The following is an 18,901-nucleotide window of genomic DNA, read 5'->3' on the forward strand; positions in this document are numbered from 1 at the left end:
AAGCTCTGTCACTCCCAGCTGCCAGCCTTCGCATTGCAAGATCACTAAACCGACGTCGAGTTCTGTAGCAGGATACGATCTCCCACGATGGGCAAAAAGCGCGTACTTATCTCATACGGTGTCGATGTAGATGCGGTTGCAGGGTGAGTCATCTTAACCATAGACCCAAGAAGAACAATTGTAATTGTCCATTAGGTGGCTAGGCTCTTATGGAGGCGAGGACAGCACCAGCGACATCAGCCGTGGACTTTGGGCCGGCACTGTCGGGACCCGGCGCCTCTTGAAGTTGTTCGCCAAACACAACATCAAAACAACGTGGTTCATACCTGGCCACAGCCTAGAAACATTTCCTGAGGATATGGCTGCCGTTCGGGACGCAGGTCACGAGATTGGTCTACATGGCTACAGCCACGAAAACCCTGTCGATATGACGCTAGAACAACAAAGGGATGTTTTAGATAAGACGTACCGTCAGCTGACAGAATTTGCCGGGAAGCCTCCGAGGGGAAGTGTTGCACCTTGGTAAGAACAGAATCCCCTGACTCTCCGAAGAGCGCTGATATGGGGACATACTAGGTGGGAGACAAGCCAAGAGGGTGCTGAGCTTTTGCTCTCATATGGAATCGAATACGACCACAGTATGAGCCATCATGACTGTCAAGCTTATTATCTGCGCACGGGGGATTCATGGACCAAGATTGACTACTCCAAGAAAGCAGCAGACTGGATGAAACCACTTGTCAAAGGCCAAGAAACTGGTCTTGTTGAGATTCCCGCGAACTGGTATATCGATGTAAGGTCCTCAGACAGCTAATTGGTATGCATATCTTACCTGACACAGGACTTGCCACCTATGATGTTCATCAAAGGTTCCGCGAATAGCCATGGTTTTGTCAACGCGCGCGATATTGAAGACATCTGGAGAGACCACTTTGACTATTTCTACCGGGAGTACGACGAGTTCATTTTTGTAGGTCATGAGACACCCGTTCAGCTATGTTGTGAGTTATACTAATTTCCCAGCCCATCACAATCCACCCCGATGTATCCGGTCGACCACATGCCCTGCTGATGCATGAGAGGTAAGAATGGAAACCGGACTATCCGTCTAAATAATGTATACTAACTTTCTTCAGGCTTATCGAACACTTCAAGAAGCATGAAGGTGTAGAGTTTGTCACCATGGAGCAGATGTGTGACGAATTCAAGAGCAAGAACCCCCCGCCAGAAGGGGCCTTAATGCCGGCCGAGGCCGGTACAAAACTGAAAGAGCCACCAGTGAACAGCTCAACTTAGATCCGCTTGTAGTTAAATGTAATGTCTCCAATCTCAGCGGGCCGTGCAAGAACATTTCAGGTCACATTCATCAGCAGTTCCCTAGGAGATAACCGTTCTACTACATGTTGATCGCTGTGATTTAGTTTTCACAGGCCCTGAAGTGCACCGAAACAGCACCATGAGCGACAGCAGGTCGATGAAGCTTCCCAAGACTTAGACCATCACATTTCCCAACCATATGACCTCGGAACTCATCATAATGGAGCTAATGTCGGAGAAACCATGGTGTTACAATTTATCAACCTGCTTATGGTTCACCAATACGAATCTGATCTCGAAGTGACACAGAGGAGTGGCATTGGGGTATGAGACCCTCCTGCTCACGATATTTCACGGATTTCAAAGCAAATAGCTTCAAATTCTTATCGCATGTCGGGAAATTATCATCTCCAACTGTGTCCGGATTGCTGTCCGGATTAAACTCTCATGCTTATCACCACTTCTAAGCGACCATGGTATGTCGATAATGCACTGTATGCGGTTTTAGGCGCACCACAGAAAATAAGATTGGCCCAGCTATCCGGATTGACATCGAACTCAGACGGCAAGCCGGAACCGAACGGACATAGACCCTTTGTTACGCGGGGCAATCGGTTGGAGCTATACGTTCGCATGGGTCACGGCAGAGTTGGAGTCGTGAGACGATCCTATCTTGACGCTAGCGAGTGGACTAAGGCTACTCCAACACAATGGGGCTGTGGGTCGGAACCATGCATCCCCAGATTCCAAGATACCGCGTGTTATCAGGCCAAGGCCACAGGCCTTGCAACTCATGAACGTAATATAACCTGAGATATCATGGAGGCGGGTGCATATATATATCGACTTTGACGTACCTTGTCGATCACCAGCTCGGCAACATCGCCTCCTACTCTTCTACACCTCGCTGCAGAGTTTTAGATTCGCCATCATGTTGACTGAGAAGTCCCACGACATCATTGAACCTGCTCCCAGCAGTGACAACGTTTCCATCGAGAAGGTCGACCTTGAGAACGATGGAGAGATCTTCAAGCGTGGAGAAGGCTACGAAGACTTTCGCACGGTGGGATGGATACAGACAACAATAATCTTCACAAAGAGTATGTCTCCTGCTAAATGCGTTGAATCACTACAATTTTCCGTCCTACTTTGGGTGCCTTGTGTTACCCCAGGATTAGGCAATGCCATTCCCAAAACTTTGCTGACCACTGCCTTGTATAGTCATCTTCGCAACCGGTGTCTTAACAATTCCATCAGCTATGTACACACTTGGTGCTTTCCCTGGCGCGATCAATGTAAAAATCACCGTTCTGCGTTGCCGTCGATGCATTGGCTGACGAGGCGCAACGTGCAGGTTCTCGGGTGGCAGTTCATTAATACCTACTGCGCCCAAGTCCAGGGACAATTCCGCCACAACCACGCCGGTTGCCACAGTATCGCCGATATGGGCAATCTCGTTGGTGGAAAGATAGTGAGAGAGATCACGGGCATCCTTTTCCTGGTTGCTTTCATTCTCGTCGGAGCTTCAGGAATCGTGGGCACATCCACTGCACTCAACGCTCTTTCCAACCACTCCCTCTGCACGAACTACTTCTCGATCATCGCGACTGTCATGGTCTTCGTCGCTGGAAGCCCAAGAAAGTTTGAGAAAATCGCTTGGGTCACCTGGGCTGGATTCCTCTCGGTCTTCACGGCCATCTTTATCGTTGTGTAAGTGGCTCACGCTTTGAACCTCAGAACCCAGAAAGCTAATATATTCGTAGTGTTGGCGTTACTACACTTGAACGCCCAGCAGCGGCTCCTCAAACGGGCGACTTCGACTTCGGCTACCACGTAATCGGCCACCCTACATTTGCCGCCGGCATGGTCGCTGCGTCAACTATCTTCTGCTCCGGTGCCGGAACAGGTGCTTTCTTGCCCGTCATGAGCGAGATGAAGAACCCCAGAGACTATAAGAAGGCCGTGAACTGGTGCATGGGTTTCGTGACCGCTGCTGTAAGTCTGTTGGTGGTGACTGGATCGACGTCGCTAACAAGCTCTAGTACCTAACCTTCAGTATTGTCGTTTACTGGTATTGCGGCAAATGGGTGGCTTCTCCATCGCTCGGTAGCGCCGGACCTTTGATCAAGAAGATCGCATATGGCATCGGCATTCTTGGTCTGATGGTTTCTGGGGCGCTCTTCAACCACGTCAGTGCGAAGTACATCTTTGTCCGAGTCCTCCGAGACTCAAAACACCTTCAAGCCAACTCTTTCGTCCACTGGGGAGTCTGGCTTGGTACCCTGGCCGCAGTCAATGTCGTCGCTTTCCTGATTGCCTCTGGTGTACCCATCTTTAACTACCTCCTCAGTCTTGCAGGTAGTCTTGCTTTCGCGCCTCTTGCGGTTGGTCTACCTGGGTGGTTGTGGATCTATGACCACAAGGACTACTGGAAGGGCTCAGTCGTGCAGAAGGTTCTGTACGGGCTGCATGTTCTTATGATTATCCTTTCGCTCTTCCTATGCGTTGGTGGAACGTATGGAGTCATTGTCCAGATCATGGATGCTTACAAGGATGGAAGCATTGACTCAGCATTTTCCTGCGCGGATAACAGCAACTCATCTTAATCAGATAATACCATTAGCTATACTTCAAGAACAAATGCACGGACTTTTGTGTTTTCTTCGATCTGTCCGCTTCTCATTCGTCGTACTATGGTTTTGAACTGGGTACAAGGGCAATGCTAATGGTGTCTAAATGATGATCAGATTATGGACTGGTGCAATCATCAGGTCGTCCAGTGACATGTCTGACACACGGCCGATCCTCCGATAGGTGTTGCTTTCTCCCTCCACAGGCACCAAGCCCAATCCCACCGCCTCTCTCCTTTGAGGCTTCTCATCGTCGTAGTAAAAGAGCGCGATGCAGATGACGCTGCAGTACAGATGTGCATCACTTTCAACATCAATTTCGAGCACACCGCGATAATTCCGTGAGGGTCTGTGTCTGGATCTTTCATATGCATGTCCCTTGCAATGTTCGGTTACTTCGTTAGTACGATGTGAAGTAACTGAATCAAGACCCCTCAGAACGATTTCAGTATCGTTGTATGCTTTCCTTTCCAGTGTGGCCCAAATTGCCGGACCAGAGACAAGTAGTTGGCCCGAAATAACGTTTCCGTAAGGGTCTGCAGTCGCCAGTCGGATGTTGTGGCCATGGATACTCGAGAGCCCTTCTCCAACTGTGCATGCCGTAGTTTTTCCATCACGGAAGTGGTAACTCTGGTAGTGATTACCGTAGCCGCCATGCCTACCTACTGAAGCCCATGACCAACTAGGTGCGGTACATGTGTCGTGGCGGGTCCCACGATGACATCGCCAAGCCAGGCTTCTAGAGATGTCTTCATACCAAAGACCGGCTAAATATTGCGTCCTCAGACGCTCGTTCAGAACACGAGCGAGGCCTCCAATGGCTGGCAAAGTATCTCCTCGCTTCGTGAGATCTCTGGCCGCGTAATCCGCGACTGTGGTGTACCATGATTCGTATATTTCTTCGACACTCTTGTGTTCTATACCGTCCAAGATCCTCTGCATGCGCTGATACATCTTGATGTCACGGTCATAGTAGTCTTGCGTTCGAAGAGCGCCAGCTTCAGACAAAGAACTGTTGCGGCACTCCCAAAGAACTTGCTCATCTGTCCAGTGCAGTATACGTGGCGAAAGCTCTCGCTCCTGGAAGCACCAACCCCTCCTTGCTAGTTGCCCTGTGCGGATCAAAGAGTCCCACCTTGTCAGCTTCTTGAAAACTCGCACTTTGGCAGCTTTTGCGTTCTTTAATGGCAACTCAAATTCAGCGTAGTCACCGTCGACATTGTATACCGAGAAGAGGCTACCGGGATGTGAACGGTTGGCCGCGATCGTGCAGTACGAGTTTCGGTAAACTTTGTTCATCAGAGCAGCTTCAGCGGCCCAGTCGTCGGGACTGTCTTGGACGATGCACAGACAGTCGATCCAGATATAGTCTACATTGAGGTTGTGCGCCGTCTGGATGGCCTCCTGGAGTGTTTTGGGGATTTCGTGTGCGTCGAGGTCTTGCAATCGAAATTGTATATTTGTGGTAAGTGTTGAGGCTTCTAGTACTTGTTTGTCCCATCTATGACTCAAGGTCATGTATCGTGGATGCCCCTCCAGTGTTCCGCTATCAACAAGACGCAGTTTCTGTTGATGACGCCACTCACTGAGGTCTACAAGTCGGCTTGGTAAAAACTCATTATCGTATTTCTTCTGGCAGGCCCTATGGTTGTCGAGACACTCCTGAAGCCACAGAGAGATGCAATTAAAGGTTTTGGACGAGCCTGTGTTCCCTGGAAGTGCTCTACGAAGGCACTCTAATCCGGAAGGGTTTTGAGTATCGCACAGAGACTCTATAACTATGTGGAAATAGGAGCCGATCAGGTGTCTGTAAGGTCTCTTGTAGACGCTTGGCTTCCTTAATACCCACGCAGGTATACCATCACGACCAACTACTATCGAAAGCTTTGCTGATTGTGTTAATGGCACTTTTGAAGCAGTTATCTGTTGACAAAAGAAATGGCACATTTGGCAGCCATTCTGAGCATACTCCTGCAGGAACTGTGTCGAAAGATGTACGAATTCGGTAGGGTGGGGCAATGTATCAAGATCAAGGATATCAAGACTCATTGGGTCGAATCCATGGTAGCTGTCAGGATCGAAAACGCGTGACGTAAACTCGTCCGTGTAGAGCTCCGTAACTAATGAGTGACAGTCAAGGCATATGCCCTTCTCAACGCCTGCACGGCTCTCGGAAAATCGCAAAATAGAATTAGCGTTGACAGACTGGGTCAACTCGGCTTTTCCATCTATATCAGCGCAATCTTCTACCGTGCTTCCTTCGCGAGATAGCACGCTCGTATTGGCGCCTACTTCTAGTAATAATTGAACGATGCTAGAATGATGTCCCGCAACCGCTCTTTGGAGTGCTGTGAACCCTTCGTATTGTGCATTGACATGGACCCCTGATTGCAGTAGCCTGTGGACTGCATCGATATGGCCGTTGCCTGCTGCCTCTTGCAATGCTCCATACGCAGAACCCATGCTTACTCCAATGTCCAGAAGACGTTCCAAGGCATCCATATGGCCTTGAGCAGCCGCAGACCTCAGCGAACAATGAATACTTGGGTCTTTAAGATCGGCACCCGCTTGTATTAACAAATCGGCGACTTGAATATGACCGTTTGCGTGAGCATATCTTAGAGCTGCTTGTTTGTTCTTGGCAGAAACAGGCCGAGCAGTGACACCTTTAGATAGCAGGTATGCCACTGTGTCTACATGACCGTATTTAGCAGCAGCCTCCAATGGTGTTCGGTGTTGAGCAAATATCTCCTGATCTTCAATCCTCGCACCGTGGGCGATCAGAACTTTCAACAGACTCAGATTGTCACTCCGGCAAGCTTGGCTTAGGGCTTTGGTATTGTTGATGATGGCCCTCTCGATGGATATCTTATTCCGGGCCAGGCGATCTGCTTCCACGTACCGGAACTCGTTGATCATCTGTTCAAGAGCTTCTTGTAGGTACGCCTGACACTCGGTTCGATCACGCTCGACCTCGAGAATATACTGGATCACGTCGCTTTGTTGATATCGGGCCGCCACTCGGATTGCCGAACGAGTCTCGTAATCACCATCGTCGTTGATATGAATCTCTGCACCTGCTTCGACAAGGCGTCTCACCGCGCTCAAATTGCCATTCCTTGCGGCTTTCGATAATGAGAGTGTCTTGTCCCGCTCGCGGTGGGCGTTGGCTTCTTTTCGCACAGCCTGCTCTAACTCTTGGAACGTGTGCGCTGGATCCTCTGCGATGTCCAACACACTGCGACCGCCCCATACAGCGATCGCTGGATAGTCTGTATGGCCGTTTCCAACGCGTCCATGTCTCATGACAATTTTGGTATCCTAGGTGAAAATAGGCGTGGGTGGTTTTCTGTGAGGAAGCAACCGGGGTGACCCCACGTCAGACGAGGGGTTTGGAAAGGCTGCGCCACATTGATGCCATATCCTTGCTCCTTCCTGATTGCTTTGCAAGAAGGTCCGCCGCCTGCACATAGCACATATCCTCTAGTCAGTTGTTCAGGGAGGCCAAGGCCTAGTCATCAATGATCCTCGTCGGTAACACCTTATGCAGGTGACATATTGTGTTCGTGATGTGTCCTTCATTAAATTTGCAACCTGTGTCACCGTACACTATGTGATAAATACGCACATTGATCATCCACGAGCAGCGACCTGACTGAGTGCCTGAATGATCGTTCTCTGTCTCCTTACTCCACAACCTTTTTCCTCAGCCATCGGTACTAATATCCTCTCTTGGCTGTCCGCTTCACTCCTGCTTTCCGTGTTCCTCTTTTCCATCGCTCTTTTCGCAGATTCGCTTCTATGCGACCTCAATTCAAGAATACGTCGTTCAGACTCGCAATGCACATCTCGTGAGTCCTGTTCGTCGTGTAAAGATTTGCGTCGTCGGGGCTCGGTGTGTATTCTTTGGTAGCGTAATGGGGTTCTTCTTGTGAGGCTGAGTTCCTTCAGCATCTCGTTTGAGTGTGGTCGTGATTCTGATGTTTGTCCCGAAGGCAGCCTGGTGTCCAGACATGTAGAAAGGTTGCCTGGTTGACTAATATGTGTTCCGGGAACGTTCATGTCGTGAAATTTGGAGCGCGTGTAGTCCAGGGTATCGGGTGGCTCCTCGGAAATTTGGACTTGCGAATAAGAGTCTGCACCGTAGGCTTTGAATTTCTTCAGACTGTCGTGCCAGACTAATGAAGACCTCAGTATGATCCTAGCTCGATGGAGAGAGTTCTTGGCTTGGAACGCTAAATATGGGTTCGGTTTTCAGTGGAAACAAGCAGATTGGCAAGAAAGTGCGTCGCCACAGGGATGGCGAAGCTTATGTACCCTGACGAGACTCGATGTTGGTAGAGTGCGCGGGATTCTAGCGACAATCGGGCCACCCTTTCACAGCCTCATCCATCATCGGGCGTGCGATCCATCACTTTCCATACCCCGAAGATTTTGTTCTCCGGAGGTATGGAACGTGAGGTTGCGCCTCGCCGGAAGTGGGTCGTGCTACGCCACAGCCACGCGAGTCGAATCCTTCAACTCTGAAGCACTCATGTGAGCGTGCAGGGGCTGTGATCACAACTTACCACGAAATGTCATCGACCAAGTCTCTCGAAGAATCCAGAGAAAATATTAGGATCAATTCGTCGCTACAAAACCTATACCTTATACCAACAATGTCTTCTCGATAGTTTCATCCTTTTCAAACATCCTCTCCTCCAATACCCTCATCACCCTCGCACACCACCCGTCCACATAAGTCGTCCACACATGCGCTACCACATATACGATGCTAAACCATAACGGCACCGCGATATCGTTTGAGTAAAACGACGGGCTTTGGTATGCCTGGACAAGAACTCCTGGACCGAATCTTCAGACCCCATGGCGCAGAGCATGCCCCAGAGGATGCTAGTTTCGAATGTTTCCGCTTTCCACGCATGGCTTGTCCAGTACCACGCCCAGAGTACTAGCAGCGTGAGAATGCGTGCATAGCTCTTCATGAACGCGATTGCGGCGAGAACGACGTACACCATCATTTCACTACGCAGCAAAGGCTCCAGAGCCCAGGTGTGCTCGTCGTAAGCGGGGTCCGGGCCGGGCGAGAGCCACATCTTGCGCCATTCGTGCGGAAATCTCGAAATTTCCATTTGAAGTGTAGGTTCGACTTTCACTGTAGTCTCGGATCCAGGGTGAGTCGCAGTGTGACTGAAAGGGTGTAGACCAAAGAGTAGTCTGGAAGCGACGGAAGAACGAGACGGTAATGATAGAACTGCTGATTAACGTTTCGTAGGGCCCAAGCTAAATCAAGCTGCCTTTGAAATGAATCTCAATCCAAGAACAGCTCGAACGACAGCGAGATGCCGAGAGGAGCATAATCACACAAGCTGCCTTGGCACGGGCGGACTCTTTCTGCATGATCGACCCTATCCCCTTGCTATTGTTATGATTGGCGTCCGTTAATCAGATGAGTGACACCGAGAGTTGTGTGAACAGCGACATGTTTCGATACCCTCTCGCACTACTATGCGCTGTCCGCCTTATAGAGCAGCCGCTAGCGAGGTAGTTCGCGATGTCAGGCACGTGGAGAGAAGAGACAGCCCCTGACGCTATGCGCGCCACATCTAAGGCGTTGGACGGGTCTACAGCTGGACGATCACGTCGTGTCACAATAGGTGGCCACCTTCGTGGCTCTATTGAGATGGAAATTGCGACCTGTTTGATATTTCTCTTGGTGACATTGTCGTGGTTCGCAGCGGATAAAGTCTGTGGACATTCTGGTGGCGCTGGTGACTTGAGGTGTTGAGCAATCGTTGCGAAGAATTTAAGGAAGACTGCTCTATCTGTGCCGCAATATTAATGGTTCTTCTCAACGATTTCCTTCGCAAACGCCGCAAAGTCCCTCTTCCCGTCCACCATCTCCCATAGATTTGGCTGCGTGAACACAGCTAGAGTATTCCTGGCTACCTTTCCTCCGATTCCCGCGCCTGCACCCCGAACGAAATGTGGAACAGCCTTGAACTTCCCCTTGGTGATAATCTCTAGTGCCTCTCCTGTCTGGAAACCCAAGCAATCACGCGGTATACCGACCTTCGTAACAGCGCCCGTCCGCGAGTGGATGTACAGTCCCGCCTTCGGATCGGGTGAGCGCTCGAGCTCCTTTAGTGGAGCAAAAGATGAGCCAGCCTGCGGCGGGTGTGCTGCCTCGTCCACGAACATGGCAGATGTTAGGCCGGTGAGGCATCCGTGGTCCAGATGCGTGGCGCACCAGTCGTCTTCATCGCCCCCTTCTTTGGCGTCGCCTTCCTTGGGAAAGTAATGTAGTAGCCGCGCCTTGGTGCTTACGCTCGTTTTCACAACGTGCTCCAGGAAGCCCTTTTTATAGTCTGGGATGTTGGCTTCGGCATACTTGTCACAGGCGCGTGCTACCAGGGCGGCGATGTCAATGATCAAAGCACATAGCTCGTTAAAGGTGGCTTCGAAATCCGGTAGAAGGTCTCTAGATGGCCATACATTGGGGGCCGTGTACTCGGGGAAAGAAGGGTACTTTTCAGCCACGGTAGCCTGTTGACCGGGAAAGAGCGGAGAACAATTGACGTAATAAGATCCCTTGAGTGTGTCGTAGCGGCCGTCTTTGAGAGTTTCTTTTCCTAGAGACCAGCCGACCAGCCATTTTGCTGCTGGAGATTCAAGCTTTTCCAGCTCTTCTTTGGGCAGGCTGGCAAGTGCTGAGGAATAGGAGAGGAGGCGGTGCCTAAGAGAGTGAAACTTTGCGGGAAGGTCTTTCACAACGATTATGCCGAGAGAGGAGGCTCCAAACGCTTCTTCCAGAGACAAAAAGTCTACTTTATCTATTTAATATTAGCATGAGCGGAAAAAGATCAAGATGATATTGGGCGCACCATGCTTTAAATCTTCCAGACTCACCGTAACGGCGCTCTGCTGGACTGTAGGATCACTCATGGCGTCGAATCACTAGATAAAATATCCAATCCACACACTCCTGCGGATTACACAGTGTCACACTTTATTTGTACCCTCATTGCTCTACGCAGGGTGTGAATTCACACCTGCACCTGCCCACCTCGGCTAGCGTGCATTCTGCCGTGCATCTCCGCCGGCGCATCCCGCGTTACCTCATCGGCAAGCTCTCTACGCGACGCGCCCACACGCGCTCATCATGGTCAAGCCGCTCTCCTTCAAAGGCGACAAGAAAGTCAAGAAGCGCAAGCGCGTCGCCGACGACACCGACACCGACGCGCCCGCTTCCAAGGCGCTGACCACGACCACCTCCACCACGGATGCCGCCACGGACGACGACTCGTGGGTGAACGCCGATGCGCCGACCGATGTCTCGGGCCCCATTATCGTAGTTCTGCCTACAGAGCCGGTGACGTGCCTGGCGTGTGATGCCAACGGCAAGGTCTTTTGCAGTCAGATCGAAAACTGTGTCGAGGGCGACCCGGCGACGAGCGAGCCGCATGATGTGCGGCAAGTCTGGGTTGCGACGAGAGTCGCGGGAACGGAATCTTTCAGTTTAAAAGGTCACCATGGCCGGTACGTATCCTTCTGAGGATATGCGGTACATGAGCTAATCTTGGGCGGACAGGTATCTGGGCTGTGATAAGTACGGCATACTGAGCGCGACATCCACGGCTGTCTCACCCGCCGAGTCGTTCACGGTGATCCCCATACCAGACAACCCCTCCACGTTCGGGCTACAGACTGCACGGGATACCTTCCTCACTATCGACGACTCCAAGGCCAGCGGTCCAGATGTGCGCGGCGATGCGGAGGGCATAACGTTCAATACTACATTCCGGATAAGGATGCAGGCCCGCTTTAAGCCGAGGCACAAGGTCGCGAAGGCGGAGAAGGCGTTGGAGAAGATTAGCAAGAAGGAGCTGGAGGATCTCATCGGCCGAAGACTAGAAGATGACGAGGTGAAGAAGCTAAGGAAAGCGAGGAGGGAGGGTAACTTCCATGAGGTTTCGCTGGCGTACAAGGTGAAGACCAGCCACGACAAATATGCCTGAGGAGTAAGAGGACCATGGGTAGACGTGCTTCGAAGTATAGGGATCGTCGTAGACACCGCATCCCCTCGTACGATTATGGTTCATGAACGGCTCATCAATTCGTTATCGAGAAAGCTCACCGAACTAGGAAAAGCTTTCAGATGTCTGCCACTCAGTCGTGCTCCTCCGACACTTTCTCAACGCCAATAATCCTAGCCAACTCAGCAACATTAGTATGGTCGACTGTATTCTGCATCCTATACATATACTCGCACTTCCCATCTACGCACCTATTAGCCGTCGTTCCCCTTCCACACATCCACCAAAGGTCAACTCACCAGCTCCAACAACCATCTCTCCTCCATTCAAGCTCTTCGGCCCAATGTACGCCGTATGCTGCAGATTCCCCAGCGCACCCTTGACCCCACCCAAAATCCTACTAACCGTCCCTCCCGCATCTTTCATGTAATCTCTTTTCTCGGTTCCGCTGCTTTCTTCTTTAAGTCCCGATTTGAACTTCAGGATGGCATGGATGCGACATGTTGGATCTGTGTAGATCGGGTAGGCCGAGGACGATGTCTGAGCATAGGTGTCGATGGGTTGGTATGAGCCGTTGCCCACGATGAGTACTGGATATGTTCAGACGGAACGTAGAAGACCATCTACGGACTAAACGTACTTTGAGTGTTAGGAGGTAACTTCGAAGGCGGGATTGACTGGCTGATGGCGCGTACGTAGGCTTGACAGTTTAGGCACCCTTTGTTGTCAACGTTGTGGTGATTGATGTGCCGGGCTACCCACAGTAATGCCGCGTAAAGATCAAGACACTTCGCTTCTCCCTAGTTAAGTCACCGAGGGTGTGCGTTATCCCCTCGCGATCGTAGACTTGGACGCCCAGTGCATCTTGAAGCTCGCTGGGCGTGGGGATTGCATGAGCGTCGGTTGCATCCGGTGATCCCATCGCTGAAGATATCTCTTTCGGTTATAGCGCTTGAAGTATGGTTCTCTCGTTGTATACAACTACTATGACGGCGAGACCTAGCACGCATTTACCGCGGTCAGTGTTCGCCTCGATTTCGAGTCACCTAGGGAACATGGGTTGGGATGGAACGATTCGCACTTATGCATAACTGACCTTAAGTTCAATTGAATAATGATGGCGGCCCTCTTACCTCGTACGGTATCAACGACGGGCGGTGTGGAGCATCGTCGAGAGCGTCCCGTACGACACACATAGCGCGCCTCGCTATCTCAAGCCTAGCGTGTGCCCCTCCTCCAAGTGCCGCTTCAGTTAAAGGCACACGATTCGCTCCAAGATTTAGTCGCCGCAAACAACAGCATCCCTGGTCTCTTGTGAAGCCGTGAGTGGACAGAAGAATGGAGATGCCACGGAATCAAGCCCAGACTATCAGGACGCGACACTTCGATAGACGTCAAGATACTGCCATGTTTTCCACCACTCGCACCTAGAATTCAGTCAATGCATCTCCTCGAGAATGACCTTTGGGCCGCCTTACTAGCTGCGCTCATAACTTTTTCGGCGTACGCAGTGTACACTGCTGTCTACAATGTCTACTTTCACCCACTGGCCAAGTTTCCAGGCCCACCAATAGCCCGAACGACCATCTACTGGAAAGCCTACGTTGAGTGTATCTTGAAGAAATCATTTTGCGACGTTCTACGTGAGCTACACGCTCAGTATGGTAAGACTCTTCGCACACAATGAAGCACCGTTCGTTGACAATATTTGTATCAACCAGGAGATGTCGTTCGTGTTGGACCGAATGAGGTGCGAAACATGTCCAATCGGATTCCAGGCGTTGGAATCAGATGCTAACAATGACTGGCAGCTTCACTTCGCTGATCCTGAAGCATACCACGACATCTACAACAACAGGAACCGCTGGGACAAAGAGTCGCGTCTCTACAAAAGCTTCAACGAGGACAGGTCCAGCTTCGGCTTCCTCACCTACGCCGAAGCCAAAAACCGCAAAGATGTGCTAGGTCGATCGTTCTCACAGACAGCAATCGAAGGTGCTGAGCCCCTGGTTGTCAAGCAAACGAAAGCGCTCTGTGAGGCCTTCGAACGGCAGACCAAAGCTGGAAAAAGCTCGGATCTGTTATATGCTTTCCGCTGCATGAGCATGGATGTTATCACAACTTTTTGTTTTGGCAAGCCGATTTATGCTGTGGACGCACCTGGTTTTCAGGCTCCAATCGTCATGGCTATGGACGCATCACTACCCGTTTTCGTGGGGTTTAAATATTCCGACCTGTTCAAGAACATGATCTTGAAGTGCCCGCCGAAATTGTCTAAGGTTCTTAGTCCGGCCACTTCGGGACTCGTCGACCTCCAGCAGGTATGCTTACTGCGTGGCTCGCTGTTTCCGTCATGGGGATACGGACCCGCTACGCGGATACTGCGCTGATACTTTACAGTTGCTCCTCCATCAAATTGACGACCTGACCAACGATCCAGAGAAGCTCAAGGCTCTTCCACACAACATGACGATCTATCATCGACTGTTGGATGCCGACGCCTATCGCGACAAGACAACCCCTTCTGCTGGCAGCTTGTACGAGGAGGCACAAGCACTAATGTTCGGCGGCGCAGACACTGTCGGCAATACCCTTATGGTGGGGGCTTACTACTTGCTTCAGAATCCAGAAAAGCAACAAACGCTCAAGAAGGAACTTTTATCCATCTGGCCATCTTTGAATGGACCAGAGCCGAGAGTACGAGATCTCGAGAGCTTACCATACCTGAATGCAGTCATCAAAGAGTCTCTGCGACTGTCGTCGGGTGTGATCTCAGGTCTTTTGCGAGTGGTGCCACCCACGGGCGCGAGGATCGCAGGCATTGATGTACCACCTGGGGTAAATCTACACAACCTCACCGAATACATACTCACGCTAATGGGTTCACAGACAGTTGTATCGATAGGCAGTACCTTCGTCCATTACAATGCCGCCATTCACCCCGAGCCAGATAAATTCGTTCCAGAACGCTGGCTCGAATCCACCCATCTAGATGACTGGCTCGTCGCCTTCTCCCGTGGTCCGAGGATGTGTCTTGGCATCAATCTTGCTTGGGCAGAATTGCGCCTTGGTTTTGCACATGTGTATCGGAAATTCGATCTGGTTCCTGCGCATCCGCTGTAAGCTTGCGCTTGAAGTTGAGTTTGTGTTGTGCTGACTACCGTAGAAAACCCCAGCTGGCGTTTAGGGAGACCTTCCTTCCTTACTATTACGATGCTGAGTTGAAGGTCAACATGCAACCGGTAGAATCTTAAACGAGCGCTGTACTTGGAACGCTATCAATTTACACCATGCAATCCCTTTTGGAAAGGCGTGGGGGCAAGACCGTGAATGCGCAGCCGACTCAGTGTCAGAGGCCCCTGTAGAAACTTCTTCGATAAATGGAGGTAATCTCGTAATCTTCTGCGACTCAGAATATTGCCATACAATTTGTGGGACTTGAAACGCCGCCAGGCATATTGAGTGGCGTACTCGCCACGAAAAAGGTCCATCTCTTCTCCTCTGCGCAAATCCTACTCAAATATTCCAGATCAAACAATTCTCCTATAGGCATACCCCATCCTGCCAAAAGGTACTCATGCAGGAAAAGCTCTCCCGTAGGCGGGTAAACTTCCCACGAGATCGCGTCACCTGCAACGGCCGAGATTTTGTTGTCCCATATCCACCGCAACACGTCTTTTGTTGCTTCTACACCCGCGTGTTTCGGCGACGACTGCGCTGCGTACGCTTTCTTCTGCTCGGTTGTCATGGTGATGTCTCACTCCTTTGTCAAACTAATCCGGATGAAGAGAATATCTCTTCGCTGAAACATTATCTCTGACTCTTGTGCTATTTGCTTAATGTCATCTAACTTAATCTCGTGCTGGCTGAACGTCGTGTACTTCAAACCTTTCTTCTCAGCCCAGCTTGCGTAATCAATGAGGACGCCTCTCCCCGCGATTCCCTCTCTTGCCCAGTGCTGCATCCCAATCCGATCACTTGCCCGATTTTGAATCTCTTTCGCAGTCGTGCCGCCATAGAAGACCCTGTCTTCTACTCTCTTTCCTTCGGTTCCAGGTATAGGTTGCGAGAAGTGCCTCAAACCATCCCATTGGCTGCTCTGCTGCGGATTGAACGTGTACACATCATCGAATGCAACACCGTCCAGCAACGGTACAATCCTGTGTTCACACTGTTGGCGCCCCAGGCCGGCGTTCTCCAGTTTTGTAAGTTCCCAGCCTAGAGATATGCGCCTTCCTGTACGTATCTCGCTTGCAGCTGAAGCGACTACCTCGGGTGTGAGGAGAGTGAGCCTGCCCAAACCCTCCTCGCGACTGCCTGGCTGGCCTGCCCAGACACGCTTCTGATCCGGAAGAGAGTCAAATGGTGTGTTGTAAATGCTCTCCATGGTGATAATAGGGACAGTAACGGAAGAAGAGGCTCGGGAATCACATGCGAGCTTAGCACGACTGATCTTTAGTAATATTCAATCGAGTTGTTGTGATATCCATTGTAAGATCAAGATCAAAATCAAAATCAATGCAAGCATATGTTCTTCCTTGGCGGTTCCGCTCCTTAGCGTGCGAAGCTCTCAGGTGCCGCTTCACACATCATTACACCCGTGAGGGGGCTCTTTCACCGTTCGGGAAGTTCAAGTGTGGGTCGCTGTGGTGCGGGGTGGTGACGATCGGGCGCTACCGGGACTCCCACTTGCAGCTGCATGAAGCAACACCAACCAAATGCACCTAGACGAACTTACTGCTAGAGAACAACCTTGTTTTTGGCAGGCCTTGTGTCGATCGCCCTGCACGAAGAAGTTCTTGATGTTGTACGACCCATGCTGGGATGACTGTACCGGCATGCTTGATCAACAGCCTCGCCGAACTTTCAAGCCCGGTCTCAATACAAAAAGGGTGACATACAGCCGTTGCAATGGCGCCGTCTTTTGCGACTACTCTACTCGCCAAAGACGGACGCGGTCCAATTGCTCTGCAGGTGCTCTAAGATTTTCAACATCTCATCACGATCAGGGTCGTGGCTTTCATCCCAAAATCGCCCTTCCGTAAGAAATCGTAGTGAAGCATCCGTGAACTGAGACACGAATATGGCTGGCGTGGATAGACCCCAGTCCGGTTACCAAACGAGCCGTTACAATCGGCTGGTGACAGTCTTCGTTGCATTGGGATCCTTCGTAAGTATGCATATACAACTAATACAAACAATGATCTGACTGCCGCTTGAGACATACGGGTACTGCGCAAGTATCATCGGATCTACGATAGGCCAACCGGGATGGTATAAATACTTCAACCTTCCGCTCCAAGGAGAGCCAGGATACGAAGGCAAAACAACGCACACTATCGCTACCGCGAACGGACTGTTTAGCGCTGGCGGAGCAGTTGGGTCGCTATTTATCATGTGGTCTGCCGAGTACTTTGGAAGGAAGAGGAACATTCAGTTTGGCTGCGCCTTGTCTGTGTTGGGAGGGGTACTGCAGGGCGGTGCTGCTACTTTAGCGTAAGTAACCAGGTTCCCTATGATGTGATCGCCGAGTGAACCTGTTGACGCAGTGTAGAATGTTTCAGGCCGGCCGCTTCATTTCAGGTGTGGGCATTGGTGTACTTGTGACCATATGCCCTATGTATCTCTCTGAGATGTCATCACCTTTCCGTCGTGGCTGGCTCGTTGGCCACCATGCCATATTCCTCGTGTTTGGGTATATGTTCTCTTCCTGGATTGGTTATGGCTGTTACTTCGCAACATCCGCAAATGCGTCATTTGCATGGCGCTTCCCGTTGTGCTTCCAAGTATTTGGTCCATCTATCCTTCTTTTAGGGTCACCTTGGCTTCCTCGATCTCCTAGATGGTTGGTGAGCAAGGGTTTAGACGACGAAGCGTTTGATGTCATCAAAAAGATGAGATTGAGCGCTGCTGATCCGGACCATCTAGTCGCCAAGGAAGAGTTCTATCAGACCAAGGAGCAGTGGCAGCTCGATTCTACGAAGCTGAATGCGCTTAGACAAAGCATATGGATTGCTGCATGGAAGAAGAAAAGTTACCGGAAGCGCATGGTCATTGGATTTCTGACTCAATGGCAAGTAGATTCCGGCTCTCTCCAAACACTTTCTGACCGGCTGTGATAGGGGTGCCGAATTCGCAGGTCCACTCATCATCAACAACTACGCCGTCATACTTTACACCAATCTCGGCGCAACAGGCCATATGCCACTCCTGCTCTCTGCTCTCTGGCTCACGACTGCGGGCCTCATTTACAACCCACTCGGTGCCTGGTTGCACGACAAGGTTAACTCGCGTCGTGGCATGTACATTTTCGGACTCTTCGGCTGTCTCCTCACAACTTCGCTGCTCGCAGCCATGACCGCCGAGTTCTCCGGCACAGCAAACCGTGCAGGTAACGGGATGGGTATCTTCTTCATCTTTCTGTACCTTGCCTTCCAAGGAACGTGTTGCGATACCACAATGTATCTCTATGTATCAGAGATCTTTCCTACGGAGCTTAGGCCCATGGGCATGGGTTTCAGTCTGTTCGGGCAATTCGCTGCCAGTCTGGTGTTACTGCAGACTGCTCCAATAGGCTTTTCCGAGGTTGGCTGGAAGTACTACCTTGTCGTTATTGTGTGGTGTATCTTCTATATCCCGAGTAGGTGTCCCCGTGGCAGTGCAGGCTTTATGTTGCTAAGGTGTACTAGTGGTATACTTCTTCTGGCCAGAGACTGCTCGTCTGAGCTTGGAGGAGATTGGCAAGCAATTCGGCGACGATGTCGCTGTACATATCAACGACGCCACCGATGAAGAGAAGAGAATCTTGGAGCAGCAATTGAAGGATGCAGATTTAGTGCACCAGAAGGGGGATGGGTTTCATTCGTCCTACCGACCTGTGGGTCGGCCCAAGCGGCTAAAACATTGATATTTCGTACA

General features: G+C 50.9%; 9 protein-coding genes across 9 annotated transcripts; 6 read left to right on the forward strand and 3 right to left on the reverse strand.

Annotated features, from left to right (window-relative positions):
• Nucleotides 1-87: 87 nt before the first annotated feature.
• N0V89_002194 (uncharacterized protein) lies at nucleotides 88-1,296 on the forward strand (the record flags this gene model as incomplete). Its single annotated transcript, XM_056211004.1, has 6 exons — nucleotides 88-143; nucleotides 196-522; nucleotides 577-793; nucleotides 842-970; nucleotides 1,024-1,082; nucleotides 1,137-1,296. The coding sequence occupies 6 exons, from the start codon at nucleotides 88-90 to the stop codon at nucleotides 1,294-1,296; spliced, it is 948 nt and encodes a 315-aa protein (XP_056074477.1).
• A 952-nt stretch (nucleotides 1,297-2,248) lies between these two features.
• On the forward strand, nucleotides 2,249-3,923 carry N0V89_002195 (uncharacterized protein; the record flags this gene model as incomplete). Its single annotated transcript, XM_056211005.1, has 5 exons — nucleotides 2,249-2,417; nucleotides 2,496-3,027; nucleotides 3,081-3,237; nucleotides 3,277-3,312; nucleotides 3,360-3,923. The coding sequence occupies 5 exons, from the start codon at nucleotides 2,249-2,251 to the stop codon at nucleotides 3,921-3,923; spliced, it is 1,458 nt and encodes a 485-aa protein (XP_056074478.1).
• Nucleotides 3,924-4,049: 126 nt separating this feature from the next.
• Nucleotides 4,050-7,253, reverse strand: N0V89_002196 (uncharacterized protein; the record flags this gene model as incomplete). Its single annotated transcript, XM_056211006.1, has 2 exons — nucleotides 4,050-5,448; nucleotides 5,917-7,253. 2 exons carry the CDS (start codon nucleotides 7,251-7,253, stop codon nucleotides 4,050-4,052), a joined length of 2,736 nt encoding a protein of 911 aa, XP_056074479.1.
• A 2,532-nt stretch (nucleotides 7,254-9,785) lies between these two features.
• N0V89_002197 (uncharacterized protein) lies at nucleotides 9,786-10,892 on the reverse strand (the record flags this gene model as incomplete). Its single annotated transcript, XM_056211007.1, has 2 exons — nucleotides 9,786-10,780; nucleotides 10,832-10,892. 2 exons carry the CDS (start codon nucleotides 10,890-10,892, stop codon nucleotides 9,786-9,788), a joined length of 1,056 nt encoding a protein of 351 aa, XP_056074480.1.
• A 217-nt stretch (nucleotides 10,893-11,109) lies between these two features.
• Nucleotides 11,110-11,965, forward strand: N0V89_002198 (uncharacterized protein; the record flags this gene model as incomplete). Its single annotated transcript, XM_056211008.1, has 2 exons — nucleotides 11,110-11,486; nucleotides 11,539-11,965. The coding sequence occupies 2 exons, from the start codon at nucleotides 11,110-11,112 to the stop codon at nucleotides 11,963-11,965; spliced, it is 804 nt and encodes a 267-aa protein (XP_056074481.1).
• Nucleotides 11,966-13,644: 1,679 nt separating this feature from the next.
• On the forward strand, nucleotides 13,645-15,106 carry N0V89_002199 (uncharacterized protein; the record flags this gene model as incomplete). The annotated part of the gene is made up of 3 exons (XM_056211009.1): nucleotides 13,645-13,647; nucleotides 13,795-14,304; nucleotides 14,384-15,106. The coding sequence occupies 3 exons, from the start codon at nucleotides 13,645-13,647 to the stop codon at nucleotides 15,104-15,106; spliced, it is 1,236 nt and encodes a 411-aa protein (XP_056074482.1).
• A 634-nt stretch (nucleotides 15,107-15,740) lies between these two features.
• On the reverse strand, nucleotides 15,741-16,370 carry N0V89_002200 (uncharacterized protein; the record flags this gene model as incomplete). The annotated part of the gene is made up of 1 exon (XM_056211010.1): nucleotides 15,741-16,370. The coding sequence occupies one exon, from the start codon at nucleotides 16,368-16,370 to the stop codon at nucleotides 15,741-15,743; it is 630 nt and encodes a 209-aa protein (XP_056074483.1).
• A 1,455-nt stretch (nucleotides 16,371-17,825) lies between these two features.
• N0V89_002201 (uncharacterized protein) lies at nucleotides 17,826-18,102 on the forward strand (the record flags this gene model as incomplete). The annotated part of the gene is given in 2 exon segments (XM_056211011.1): nucleotides 17,826-17,832; nucleotides 17,849-18,102. 2 exon segments carry the CDS (start codon nucleotides 17,826-17,828, stop codon nucleotides 18,100-18,102), a joined length of 261 nt encoding a protein of 86 aa, XP_056074484.1.
• An 82-nt stretch (nucleotides 18,103-18,184) lies between these two features.
• On the forward strand, nucleotides 18,185-18,890 carry N0V89_002202 (uncharacterized protein; the record flags this gene model as incomplete). The annotated part of the gene is made up of 2 exons (XM_056211012.1): nucleotides 18,185-18,623; nucleotides 18,673-18,890. 2 exons carry the CDS (start codon nucleotides 18,185-18,187, stop codon nucleotides 18,888-18,890), a joined length of 657 nt encoding a protein of 218 aa, XP_056074485.1.
• Nucleotides 18,891-18,901: the final 11 nt, after the last annotated feature.

Source organism: Didymosphaeria variabile (genome assembly GCF_027946475.1).
Source record: "Didymosphaeria variabile strain IMI 356815 chromosome Unknown scaffold_2, whole genome shotgun sequence".
Classification (NCBI taxonomy): Eukaryota; Fungi; Ascomycota; class Dothideomycetes; order Pleosporales; family Didymosphaeriaceae; genus Didymosphaeria; species Didymosphaeria variabile.